At 45.6% G+C, this 14081-nt stretch overlaps 1 protein-coding gene across 4 annotated transcripts in view; it reads left to right on the top strand.

Annotated features, from left to right (window-relative positions):
- LOC134981248 (TOG array regulator of axonemal microtubules protein 1-like) overlaps positions 1-14081 on the top strand; it is a 111343-nt gene that overhangs the window by 57646 nt on the left and 39616 nt on the right. For all 4 annotated transcript variants that reach the window (XM_063948543.1, XM_063948545.1, XM_063948542.1 and 1 more), the window contains one exon: positions 6780-6880. In XM_063948543.1, the coding sequence (XP_063804613.1) occupies positions 6780-6880 (101 nt within the window). The remainder of the gene's footprint in view (positions 1-6779; positions 6881-14081) is intronic.

Here is a 14081-nt window from a genome sequence, read left to right as displayed (position 1 = left end):
AATTTATGTTGTCTGTATTTTCTAGTGTCCTTAGCAATACCGGTCCTTCAACTTGTCTTCAGCCTTCATTAGGTATATTATGGATTAGGTATTTGAAAGTGTCCTGGAAACTTTGCACCATATAATTATATTTGTAATTAAGGGGGATTTGCTAGACGTATAACTAGTGAGACAATGTAATCCTCCTAGAATCTCCTATCCGAATGTCATGGTTATAAGTTCTTAGACTTGATAGAGACGTGTCTTGCATAAGACTGTCCTTCTCTCTAGAAGTATTTAGCCTTCACCGGAGGTCATTCAAAAAGTGCAAAATAGCTGAGCTGGAGCTTTGGATTGTCTTTCTTCCTTTGTACTCATAGTAATCCACAGTGCATCTGGAATGTATTCACAGCACTTCACTTTTTCCACATTTTGTTATGTTACAGCCTTATTCCACACTGGAATAAATTCATTTTTCCCTCAAAATTCTGCACACAACACCCCATAATGACAACGTGAAAAAGTGTTTTTGAGATTTGTGTAAATGTATTAAAATTAAAACACTAAGAAATCACATGTGCATAAGTATTCACAGCCTTTGCCATGAAGCTCCAAATTGAGCTGAGGTGCATCCTGTTTCCACTGATCATCCTTGAGATGTTCCTACAGCTTAATTGGAGTCCACCTGTGGTAAATTCAGCTGATTGGACATGATTTGGAAAGGCACACACCTGTCTATATAAGGTCCCACACTTGACAGTGCATGTCTGAGCACAAACCAAGCATGATGTCCAAAGAATTGTCTGTAGACCTCCGAGAGGTCCCAATGAGCACAGTGGCCTCCATCATCCGTAAATGGAAGGAGTTCTGTACCACCAGGACTCTTCCTAGAGCTGGCTGGCCGTCTAAACTGAGTGATCGGGGGAGAAGGGCCCTAGTCAGGGAGGTGACCAAGAACCCGATGGTCACTCTCTCAGAGCTACAGCATTCCTCTGAGGAGAGAGGACAACCATCTCTGCAGCAATCCACCAATCAGGCCCGTATGGTAGAGTGGCCAGACGAAAGCCATTCCTTAGTAAAAAGCACATGGCAGCCCGCCTGGAGTTTGCCAAAATGCACCTGAAGGACACTCGGACCATGAGAAACTAAATTTTCTGGTCTGATGAGACAAAGCTTGAACTATTTGGTGTGAATGCCAGGCGTCACGTTTGGAGGAAACCAGGCACCGCTCATCACCAGGCCAACAGTGAAGCATGGTGGTGGCAGCATCATGCTGTGGGGATGTTTTTCAGCAGCACAAACTGGGAGACTAGTCAGGATAGAGGGAAAGATTAATGCAGCAATGTACAGAGACATCCTGGATGAAAACCTGCTCCAGAGCGCTCTTGACCTCAGACTGGGGCAACGGTTCATCTTTCAGCAGGACAACGACCCTAAGCACACAGCCAAGATATCAGAGGAGGGGCGTCAGGACAACTCTGTGAATGTCCTTGAGTGGCCCAGCCAGAGCCCAGACTTGAATCCGATTGAACATCTCCTGAGAGATCTGAAAATGGCTGTGCACCGACGCTTCCCATCCAACCTGATGGAGCTTGAGAGGTGCTCAAAGAGGAATGGGCGAAACTACCCAAAGATAGGTGAGCCAAGCTTGTGGCATCATATTCAAAAAGACTTGAGGCTGTAATTGCTGCCAAAGGTGCATCAACAAAGTATTGAGCAAAGACTGTGAATACTTATGTACATGTGATTTCTTAGGGTTTTATTTTGAAGAAATTAGCAAAAATCGCAAAAACACTTTTTTCACGTTGTCATTATGGGGTATTGTGTGTAGAATTTTGAGGGGAAAAATGAATTTATTCCAGTTTGGAATTAGGTTGTACCATAACAAAATGTGGAAAAAGTGAAGCGCTGTGAATACTTTCCGGTTGCACTGTACCTGCATAGCTTTATGGAACCACAGTCGACCATGTTAAGGTCGACAGTAATTCGCTCGGCCACTATTGGTCGACATGGACACATGGTCGACACGTGAAAATGGACGACATGAGACAGGTCGACAAATGAAAAGGTTGACATGGTTTTTAATTTAAAAAAAAAAACTTTTCATACTTTACGATCCACGTGGACTAAGATTGGGAACGGTAACCTCTGCTGAGCGCAGCGAGGCACCTTGCCCGAAGCATGGTAAGCGAAGCGAGCCATGTGAGGGGACGCGGTGCACTAATTGGGGTTACTGGTCATGTTACGGAAAAAATGACACCAAAAACGGTAAAAAAAATATATATCTGCGTCGACCTTTTCGTGTGTTGACCTGTCTGTCGACCATGTTCATGGGTCGACTATTAGTCCATGTCGACCATGTTTATGTCGACCAATAGTAGTCGACCTTAACATGGGGGACCATTAATACCAGAACCAGTAAACGTTGGCGTTTGTGCTTAATACTAAGTAGATGCGTTGTCCTGAATACGTTTTGTGGAGCGCTGCATAAATAAGATTGGAAAGAGGTTTTTTTGGGGGGCCACCCGTTTGCACTGAGGACTATATTCTGGTCTCGTTCTAGAAGTTCACATTTGCTGTTCGGTCAAGCAGGTGACCTAAGGCGCTCTTATAATACCTGATTATAGTGTACAGTAAGTCAGTGCTTTCCCTATCACCTGTGCTTCTCAAATCCATTCCTCGGGGCACAGGCCGTGAATGTTTTCTATATTCCTCGCTGGAGCGCAGGTGTATTCATTATTTAGTGAAACATTGTATAAGAGCCACAGGTGGCTCCGATGACTTCACGTGTGATTCTGTGATGCGGGCACACCGTTATGCTGGGTATACGCTAGCAGATATATCTGCAGATGGGCCGGGCAGTGTGTTGTGCATACATACAGCCCCATCTGTCTGGACTGGCGTCACGAACTGGGTGGGCATTTACATGCTCCCGCCCAGTTGAGCCGTCAATCACCGCCGGCTGGTGCAGGAAGAGTACGGGCGGTCGGCTAACCCATACACACAGATCTGTAGATATATTGGTCATTGTGTGCGCTGCAGGGCCGATGTGATATGTCTGTGAACGACGGTGTTTACAGACGTATCGTTGGCACACACTGGCCAATGGACCAGCAATATAACAGCCAGTGTGTACCCACCTTGAGTGTGTCCTGATTAGAGTAGCACTGATATAGATACTGATGCCCCTTTATCTGCGTATCTCTTCTTCTTCTGTACCGGCACTTGAGGAGTCTTCTCACACGATTGTAGAGGGGATCCACCAAGGGTCACTCACTATGGCCTCGTGTATAGGAGGGGTATATTGTATTCCCTATTTTTCCAATACATTAACACAGAATGGAAACAAATAACCCAATAAGTATTCAACGTGCAGGGTTCCGGCTGCTGTGATGGTGGGGGGCACTTGATATACCGGCTTTCGGGATCCCAGCACTCACCATACCAGCGCCGGTATACCGACAACTATTCTCCCTCTTGGGGTGTCCACTACACCCCTGGAGGGAGTATAAATAGCGTGTCGCGCGCCATCGTGCCCGCAAAGGGGCTCTTTTGCGCTCGCCCTGCTGCCGGTATTCCGTCAGTCGGGTTCCCGACGCCGGGATGTTGGGCGCCGGGATCCCAAGCGCCGGGGAAACATACTACACCCGTGGAACTACATATGCCAGCATGCCCTGTCACAGTTTTAGCATGCCCTGATTGCAAAACTGTGGCCGTGCATGCTGGGATGTGTAGTTCCACAGCAGCTGGAGTGCCGCAGTAAGATATGTGTATTTTAATAAAAGGCTAGAATAACACCAACTATAATTTCCTTCCTGACCTTCTTATTCTCCCAGCTAGTATCCCTTCTAGATGCAGTTATTATGGCGTAATTATACCCTATAAAACGATTATAGCGATCGCCTCACTGTTACTGGACTCCTCAATGACCAGTTCCTCCAAATACAGTATTGCATGTTGTAAAATACCAAAATACCTTCCCCGTGTGGATCATCCCCTTCAGTAACTCTCTCCTCAATATTTCTAACTGCTCAACTCCTGTGTGCCCCAATTTTATCTCGGGTAAAATATTAAATACCCATATTCTAAATCCCAGCCCTCATTTACCCCTCACATACAGTCGACATACACCGCGGCGTCAGTCGTGCCAAGCAGCCCCTCCGATACCCCTTTCACATCGCAAAAATAACCCGGTATCAACCCGGTGGCATGTTGCCAGGTCGGCACGGGTCACTGTGCGATGTGAAAAGGGTCCATGGAGAATTCCCAGGTCACCTGACCCGGTAATTCATCCATGGTTATAAGTAGGGTTATTCCTGGGTTGAATACAGGGTCAGTGGCAGTGTGAACGGGTTGCTGGGACGTCCAGCGCCGCCTCTGCTGCCAGCTACGCCGCCGCCGCTATGGCAACTGACCAGTGCTGGATCCCACCTGGGAAGGGCCCGTTTCCAATTTCACAGGTTGGATCCATCAGAGATGTGAAAGGGCCTTTTAAATGTGTCTGCCAGTGCGTTTATCTGTGCACCAACTAGGAGATCTGTAAAACATGTAAATCCAAAGTGGTAATATTCTCAATAGTCAAACCTGTTCCAAGTGCACACTCGCTGCATTAGCTGTTAAATAGTAACCAGGACTGGGCAGCTAATGTTCAGAAGAATGTGGTGTGACGGGAAGAAATGAGTAGACCTAGTGAAATATAAACCGCACAGGTTGTCTGGAGTACATTAACCTGTGTTTTATGGCGTCCTGTTCTAACACGAGCTTGAATACTTCTAACTTTAAACATGCGCTATAAATTGTGCAAAAAGCGTCTGAAAATAAATACACGGCTCCATGGCAGCCATAATGTATGGGAAGGTACATAGTGTGACTTCTCTCTAGTGTCCTACAAATCGTACACAGACAGCACGCCACCGAAGCCATGGTGTATTTATAGAAATGAAATTAAAGGTAATCATTCTTCTATTTCCTATGACACGCCATGGCAGCCATACTGTATAGAACATAACCAATCAGAGTATAACAGCAGAGGGTGGAATAAGTGTGATCAACTGTACAAGTGACAAAAATTGCAAGAAAATACTTTTTAGTAAATAACTGAAGGATTTTCCTTCTAAACTGAGCATCTGCAGAAGATGCCATCTCCAGAAGATAAGATCTCATAAGCCGTGAGGGGCATACACACTGGGCAATATATTGAAAGATATAAACGATAGCGTTCATATCTTTCAGTGTGGATGCAGCAACGATGAACGATTCCTGTGCCCGCAGTCGTTCATCGGTGAAGATCATCGTTGATACATGCCAGCCAGTTTGGACGATATAGATGTATGTACATTCATATCGTCCAAATTGACCATCGATTTCATCCAGTTTGTAGTAAAAATCGACCATCGATAATATTGTTTGTCGATAATATCGATGGTCGAAAACATTGCCCAATGTGTAGGCTTCTTTAGTCCTGTAGGTCCAGGATGTCTCCACCGGCCCTTATAGACTGTTCCTTTAGTACTTCTGGATTGCAATCCCACAAACCATTGAAGATCTTGCATATGCCACCTTGCCCAAGATAGCGAGCCTATGGTGGATATAAACATTCATAGGAGATGTGACCTTTTTTATGTCATTTGCTGATACTGTAATTATACTAAAGTCCCTTTTTATGGTGTCTAGCCATACCACTTAGAAGTGTACCTGTTGGGAATGAACCAGATGGTTTTTGCTGTATTGACGATCCAACCACGTTACTTTAGAACTTGTTTCCAGTAACAAGAATGTCCTCCAGATAAGGCCGTACAGTGATCAGTTGCTTCCCAAGAGGAGCCATGAGAACCAGCAGCACTTTAGTGAATGTTCTTGGAGCAGTGGCCACAAATGGGAGACTCTCACTGTTCCGTTGTAACACAGAATATGCCTCTTTATCACTTGGGAAGGAACAGAAACCCTAGAACATCCTTGAGTACCCTAACCACCTCCTAGCTGGCCTACCCCTTTCCTATAACAATCTGACACAGCAACAAGGGTAATATTCCTCTCTCCATGCTCCTACTCCATTGCACCATTGAAAATCTATTCAGTGGCTCCCCATATCCTCCCGAATCCAATGTATGCTGTACAGAGTCCTCACCAACACTTCCCCCCCCCCCCCCCCCAATACATCACAAGGTGTACCCCACTCTTCCTCTTAACCTGCATCTCTCCTCCTTCTATACCCACCTGTAAGACTTTTCCTGCGCTGCGCCCTGCCTCACCCCAATCAAACTCTCCCTCAACCTCCAATTTTTCTAAAGCTCTCTTAAAACCCACCTATTGCCTATGCCTGCCTACCTACCTCTGTTACTTCTCTCCATCCCCACTGTCTCTTACTGTTCCACCATGTCTCCATGTCTGTTTCCCACTCTTTCTATCCTGTATGCTGTAATGAGCAGGGCCCTCCGTACAGTATGTCATGTCAGAACCTTCTTGTCTAACTCAAATGTACCTGTTATGTTTATTTTCTTTCTGTGTGATTGTTGTGATCTTCTATTTAATCTGTGCGTGTTTATTGGTATTTATATGATTCACCCACCGTGGTCTTATTATTATCTTTATGTATAGTTAATGTTTTTACTGCTTTTTCTGTATTCTATATGGTGTCTGCCTGGTGCTGCAGTTGTTATTGATGATATTCTTTATGTGAGATGTCACTCATTCTCATGTAATGTTTCCGAATTAGTTACGTACTATACATTTTTGTTGGGTAATGTTATTCTGTTTTTCTTCACTGACTCTCTCTATTGATCTCTTGTATGCAATTACAGGCCTGAAGTGACTTCTGTTCCAAAGCCAAAGTTGCGCCCTTCTAGAGTACTGTCTGCACGAAATAGGGATGGTGTGAAAAAGCCAGATAGTCTCCCACAAGGTGTGTGTTCTGGACTACATTCTATATACTTATTTATTGTCCCTGGCTATGGAGGACCTAAACTATCAATAGCTAGCGGTCTGTTAACTAAAGCAGAGGTTCTCAAGCGCGGTCCTCAGGCACCTCAACGATCCAGGTTTTAAGTTTATCCATTCTTCGCAATAGGTGACCTAATTAGCGCCTCAGTCAATTTGATTTAATCATCTGTGCTGAGCCATAGATATACCTAAAACCTGGACTGTTGGGGTGCCTTGAGGATCGTGTTTGAGAACCTTTAAACTAAAGGCTAATTTTATTTTTTTGGTGGGGAGTTGTCTTTAAATTTCTCATATATATTTTTCCCTTATTATTGCTGGCTACAATAGTAAGTGAAATTACAAGTTGGTTTTGCCATTTAAACGATTGCTGCTTTAAATATATGGGCAGTTTCGCCAGAATAGCGGCCATACCTGCATCTAGTAAGGTAATCCATAAACCCCATAGTGCTCGAATAGATTGTCTAAAATCAAATCAACATTAAAAATGGGATATTTTATTTTAAACCCTAAAGAAGTAGCAGAATTTTGCGCACATGCGTATTCTAAATTCACACAGTCACAGAATAAAAAAGTTGTAAGATCTGGTATCAAAGTATCCATTAAATCTCAAAATTGACACTTAAAGATTGAAACAAATGTGAAAGTTTGTAAAACGCATCTGCTGCTCAACCAACATTGTTATAGCTGAGATTTTGTCTTGGAGGCAGTCGTGGTCTGCTGGACAGGTTCAAGATGTAATAGTTGACGTCTGTAGTAAGACAAATGCCTCCATGAATGTCCAGGGTGCTTTATTCCTATATTGGGAAGGTCGTCGGTGCCTTCCGGGGTTTTCTGTTCAGTCCAATCATTTCCAGTTTTAAACACAGCCCTTTGGTCTGGCAAAAGCTCCACAGTATTGCTATGCTCAACAAATGTCAAAGTTCACCACGGTAAAAGTTCAAGTTATTGGTAAATGTCCATAGATCCCATAAGAAAATGTACGTGTTCAAGCATAGATTGCTAGTTGTTCTTTTTGCCAATGTTACGTGCGTTTGTAGCGATCCTGTATTCGCAAAAACATATGGATATGTAGCACTGACCGGTAAAGCAGGGGTCGGCGTTGAATAGTGCAGCCTGGTGGTCTGCATACTGCAGTCTTTGTTTCATGGGTTTGGGCTCACAGCCTGTAGCCCACGGTCACTGACATTGTATAGATCTTAGCAAGAAGATGCAGGTTGGGCTGCACCATCTACACAAAAAACAGACATAACAAGGTAATAGAAAAAGGGGTTAGGTGTAGATCAAAGGCGCTAAACCATCCACAGAATAATAAATACAGTACAGACAATAAAACAATATAATATAATACAACCAGGACTTGTATAGAGTCCTAATGATTTTGTAGAGGTTTCTTCACACTTTTTCATTTTATTTCAGGTATAAATGTCCTGTCAGGATGTAGCCATAAACTAAAACAAAGAGATAAACAATATGTAATATTTTCTTGAGTTTTTTAAGTCACCCCATGTGAATAAAATAGGCGAGGGATAGATCCCATCACTGTGCTTTCCACAGTGTTTGGTGTTGGTGGGATATACTGAAACACCACTGGGCTTACATAAAGAAACCTTTATATGTAGGAGCTCCGCTTCTTAGTAAGTGAGTATGGTACTTTTTATGTGTGAAAACACAGTGATAGAATTTATCCCTCGTATATATCATATACACTGGGTGAGAAGAACTAGACCTATAGCCATCAAGAGCGTATTACACATTGTTTATCTTTTTGTTTTGATTTATGGTTACATCCTGACAGGAGATTTATACCTGGAAACAGCTAAAAAGTCTGAAGAAACCTCTATAAAAACATCCGGACTCTATACAAGTGTTGGTTGTATTATATTATTATATATTTTGCTGGATTTATTATCCTGTGTATGGTTTAGCGCCTTTGATCTGCACATAACCCCTTTTTTCCATCCTCCAGTCTCATCTATACTTTGTCAGTCCCTTTACATTGTTCTAAAATGAACCCACTGTCCGTGCAGCCTATTGTCTGTACATAAACGGTATATCGAACAGTAGTATTTAAAATAAGATTTTCTTTTTAAGCCATGGAAAGATCTATATTACACTACATCATATTCCAGCATTTCTTGTGTCATTTGTGTTCAGTGATGTTCTATTAACCGAGATACTCGTCACACAGTTACACTGCTATTGGTTGCTATGAGAGGAGTATTTGTGCTGCAGCTGACACCATACACATACAATAAAGCACATGATTAATGGGCAGCCTGTGATGTGGAGTTCTGTTGTGTGTCCTCTGTGCTCAGATTGTCTTTTCACCTAATGGGGCCGATGTATTAACCTGGAGAAGGGATAACGAAGGGATAATACAGTGATAAGTGCAAGATGATAAACGCTCCAGCCAATCAGCTCCTGTCATTTTTCAAATCCATAATGATTGGCTGGTGCGTTATCACCTTGCACTTATCACTGTATTATCCCTTCTCCAGGTTAATACATCTGCCCCTACGTGCAGTATTTATTTTCTCTAACGTCCTAAGTGGATGCTGGGGACTCCGTCAGGACCATGGGGAATAGCGGCTCCGCAGGAGACAGGGCACAAAAGTAAAAGCTTTAGGATCAGGTGGTGTGCACTGGCTCCTCCCCCTATGACCCTCCTCCAAGCCTCAGTTAGATTTTTGTGCCCGGCCGAGAAGGGTGCAATCTAGGTGGCTCTCCTAAAGAGCTGCTTAGAGTAAAAGTTTGTTAGGTTTTTTATTTTCAGTGAGTCCTGCTGGCAACAGGCTCACTGCTACGAGGGACTTAGGGGAGAGAAGTGAACTCACCTGCGTGCAGGATGGATTGGCTTCTTAGGCTACTGGACACCATTAGCTCCAGAGGGAGTCGGAACACAGGTCTCACCCTGGGGTTCGTCCCGGAGCCGCGCCGCCGACCCCCTTGCAGATGCCGAAAAGTGAAGAGGTCCAGAAACGGCGGCAGAAGACTCTTCAGTCTTCATAAGGTAGCGCACAGCACTGCAGCTGTGCGCCATTGTTGTCAGCACACTTCATAGCAGCGGTCACTGAGGGTGCAGGGCGCTGGGGGGGGGCGCCCTGGGCAGCAATGATAGTACCTTATTCTGGCTAAAAATACATCACATATAGCCCCTGGGGGCTATATGGATGTATTTAACCCCTGCCAGGTCTCAGAAAAATGGGAGAAGAAGCCCGCCGAAAAGGGGGCGGGGCCTATTCTCCTCAGCACACAGCGCCATTTTCCCTCACAGAAATGCTGGTGGGAAGGCTCCCAGGCTCTCCCCTGCACTGCACTACAGAAACAGGGTTAAAACAGAGAGGGGGGGGCACTTATTTGGCGATATGTATATATATATTAAAATGCTATAAGGGAAAAACACTTATATAAAGGTTGTCCCTGTATAATTATAGCGTTTTTGGTGTGTGCTGGCAAACTCTCCCTCTGTCTCCCCAAAGGGCTAGTGGGGTCCTGTCCTCTATCAGAGCATTCCCTGTGTGTGTGCTGTGTGTCGGTACGTGTGTGTCGACATGTATGAGGACGATGTTGGTGAGGAGGCGGAGCAATTGCCTGAAATGGTGATGTCACTCTCTAGGGAGTCGACACCGGAATGGATGGCTTATTTAAGGAATTACGTGATAATGTCAACACGCTGCAAGGTCGGTTGACGACATGAGACGGCCGGCAAACAAATTAGTACCTGTCCAGGCGTCTCAAACACCGTCAGGGGCTGTAAAACGCTCATTTACCTCAGTCGGTCGACACAGACACGGACACTGACTCCAGTGTCGACGGTGAAGAAACAAACGTATTTTCCTTTAGGGCCACACGTTACATGTTAAGGGCAATGAAGGAGGTGTTACATATTTCTGATACTACAAGTACCACAAGAAGGGTATTATGTGGGGTGTGAAAAAACTACCTGTAGTTTTTCCTGAATCAGATAAATTAAATGAAGTGTGTGATGATGCGTGGGTTTCCCCCGATAGACAATTATTGGCGGTATACCCTTTCCCGCCAGAAGTTGGGGCGCGTTGGGAAACACCCTTTAGGGTGGATAAGGCGCTCACACGCTTATCAAAACAAGTGGCGGTACCGTCTCCAGATAGGGCCGCCCTCAAGGAGCCAGCTGAGAGGCTGGAAAATATCCTAAAAAGGTATATACACACATACTGGTGTTATACTGCGACCAGCGATCGCCTCAGCCTGGATGTGCAGCGCTGGGGTGGCTTGGTCGGATTCCCTGACTGAAAATATTGATACCCTTGACAGGGACAGTATTTTATTGACTATAGAGCATTTAAAGGATGCATTTCTATATATGCGAGATGCACAGAGGGATATTTGCACTCTGGCATCAAGAGTAAGTGCGCTGTCCATATCTGCCAGAAGTTGTTTATGGACACGACAGTGGTCAGGTGATGCAGATTCCAACATGGAAGTATTGCCGTATAAAGGGGAGGAGTTATTTGGGGTCGGTCCATCGGACCTGGTGGCCTCGGCAACAGCTGGAAAATCCACCTTTTTTACCCCAAATCACATCTCAGCAGAAAAAGACACCGTCTTTTCAGCCTCAGTCCTTTCGTCCCCATAAGGGCAAGCGGGCAAAAGGCCAGTCATATCTGCCCAGGGATAGAGGAAAGGGAAGAAGACTGCAGCAGGCAGCCCATTCCCAGGAACAGAAGCCCTCCACAGCTTCTGCCAAGTCCTCAGCATGACGCTAGGGCCGTACAAGCGGACTCAAGTGCGGTGGGGGGTCGTCTCAAGAGTTTCAGCGCGTAGTGGGCTCACTCGCAAGTGGACCCCTGGATCCTACAAGTAGTATCCCAGGGGTACAGAGATTCGAGACGTCTCCCCCTCGCAGGCTCCTGATGTCTGCTTTACCAACGTCTTCCTCCGACAGGGAGGCAGTATTGGAAACAATTCACAAGCTGTATTCCCAGCAGGTGATAATCAAAGTACCCCTCCTACAACAAGGAAAGGGGTATTATTCCACACTATATTGTGGTACTGAAGCCAGACGGCTCGGTGAGACCTATTCTAAATGGGAAATCTTTGAACACTTACATACAAAGGTTCAAATCAAGATGGAGTCACTCAGAGCAGTGATAGCGAACCAGGAAGAAGGGGACTATATGGTGTCCCTGGACATCAAGGATGCTTACCTCCATGTCCCAAATTGCCCTTCTCACCAAGGGTACCTCAGGTTCGTGGTACGGAACTGTCACTATCAGTTTCAGACGCTGCCGTTTGGATTGTCCACGGCACCCCGGGTCTTTACCAAAGTAATGGCCAAAATGATGATTCTTCTTCAAAGAAAAGGCGTCTTAATTATCCCTTACTTGGACGATCTCCTGATAAGGGCAAGGTCCAGAGAACAGTTGGAAGTCGGAGTAGCACTATCTCAAGTAGTTCTACGACAGCACGGGTGGATTCTAAATATCCAAAATCACAGCCGTTTCCGACGACACGTCTGCTGTTCCTAGGGATGGTTCTGGACACAGTCCAGAAAAAGGTGTTTCTCCCGGAGGAGAAAGCCAGGGAGTTATCCGAGCTAGTCAGGAACCTCCTAAAACCAGGAAAAGTGTCAGTGCATCATTGCACAAGAGTCCTGGGAAAAATGGTGGCTTATTACGAAGCGATTCCATTCGGCAGATTCCACGCAAGAACTTTTCAGTGGGATCTGCTGGACAAATGGTCCGGATCGCATTTTCAGATGCATCAGCGGATAACCCTATCTCCAAGGACAAGGGTGTCTCTCCTGTGGTGGTTACAGGGTGCTCATCTTCTAGAGGGCCGCAGATTCGGCATTCAGGATTGGATGCTGGTGACCACGGAGACCAGCCTGAGAGGCTGGGGAGCAGTCACACAGGGAAAAAATTTCCAGGGAGTGTGATCAAGTCTGGAGATTTTTCTCCACATAAATATACTGGAGCTAAGGGCAATTTACAATGCTCTAAGCTTAGCAAGACCTCTGCTTCAAGGTCAGCCGGTATTGATCCAGTGGGACAACATCACGGCAGTCGCCCACGTAAACAGACAGGGCGGCACTAGAAGCAGGAGGGCAATGGCAGAAACTGCAAGGATTTTTCGCTGGGCGGAAAATCATGTGATAGCACTGTCAGCAGTGTTCATTCCGGGAGTGGACAATTGGGAAGCAGACTTCCTCAGCAGGCACAACCTCCACCCGGGAGAGTGGGGACTTCATCGGGAAGTCTTCCACATGATTGTGAACCGTTGGAAAAGACCAAAGGTGGACATGATGGCGTCCCGCCTGAACAAAAAACTGGACAAGTATTGCGCCAGGTCAAAAGACCCTCAGGCAATAGCTGTGGACGTTTCTGGTAACACCGTGGGTGTACCAGTCGGTGTATGTCTTCCCTCCTCTGCTTCTCATACCCAAGGTATTGAGAATTATAAGACGTAGAGGAGTAAGAACTATACTCGTGGCTCCGGATTGGCCAAGAAGGACTTGGTACCCGGAACTTCAAGAGATGCTCACAGAGGACTCATGGCCTCTGCCGCTAAGAAGGGACTTGCTTCAGCAAGTACCATGTCTGTTCCAAGACTTACCGCGGCTGCGTTTGACGGCATGGCGGTTGAACGCCGGATCCTAAGGGAAAAAGGCATTCCGGAAGAGGTCATTCCTACCCTGGTCAAAGCCAGGAAGGAGGTGACCGCACAACATTATCACCACATGTGGCGAAAATATGTTGCGTGGTGTGAGGCCAGGAAGGCCCCATGAAGAAATTTCAACTCGGTCGTTTCCTGCATTTCCTGCAAACAGGAGTGTCTATGGGCCTCAAATTGGGGTCCATTAAGGTTCAAATTTCGGCCCTGTCGATTTTCTTCCAGAAAGAATTGGCTTCAGTTCCTGAAGTCCAGAAGTTTGTCAAGGGAGTACTGCATATACAACCCCCTTTTGTGCCTCCAGTGGCACTGTGGGATCTCAACGTAGTTCTGGGATTCCTAAAATCACATTAGTTTAAACCGCTCAAATCTGTGGATTTGAAATATCTCACAGGGAAAGTGACCATGCTGTTGGCCCTGGCCTCGGCCAGGCGAGTGTCAGAATTGGCGGCGTTTGTCTCAAAAAAGCCCATATCTGATTGTCCATTCGGACAGGGCAGAGCTGCGGACTC

Source organism: Pseudophryne corroboree, chromosome 12 (genome assembly GCF_028390025.1).
Source record: "Pseudophryne corroboree isolate aPseCor3 chromosome 12, aPseCor3.hap2, whole genome shotgun sequence".
NCBI lineage: Eukaryota > Metazoa > Chordata > Amphibia > Anura > Myobatrachidae > Pseudophryne > Pseudophryne corroboree.
This window is presented reverse-complemented; position numbering and strand designations above follow the sequence as displayed.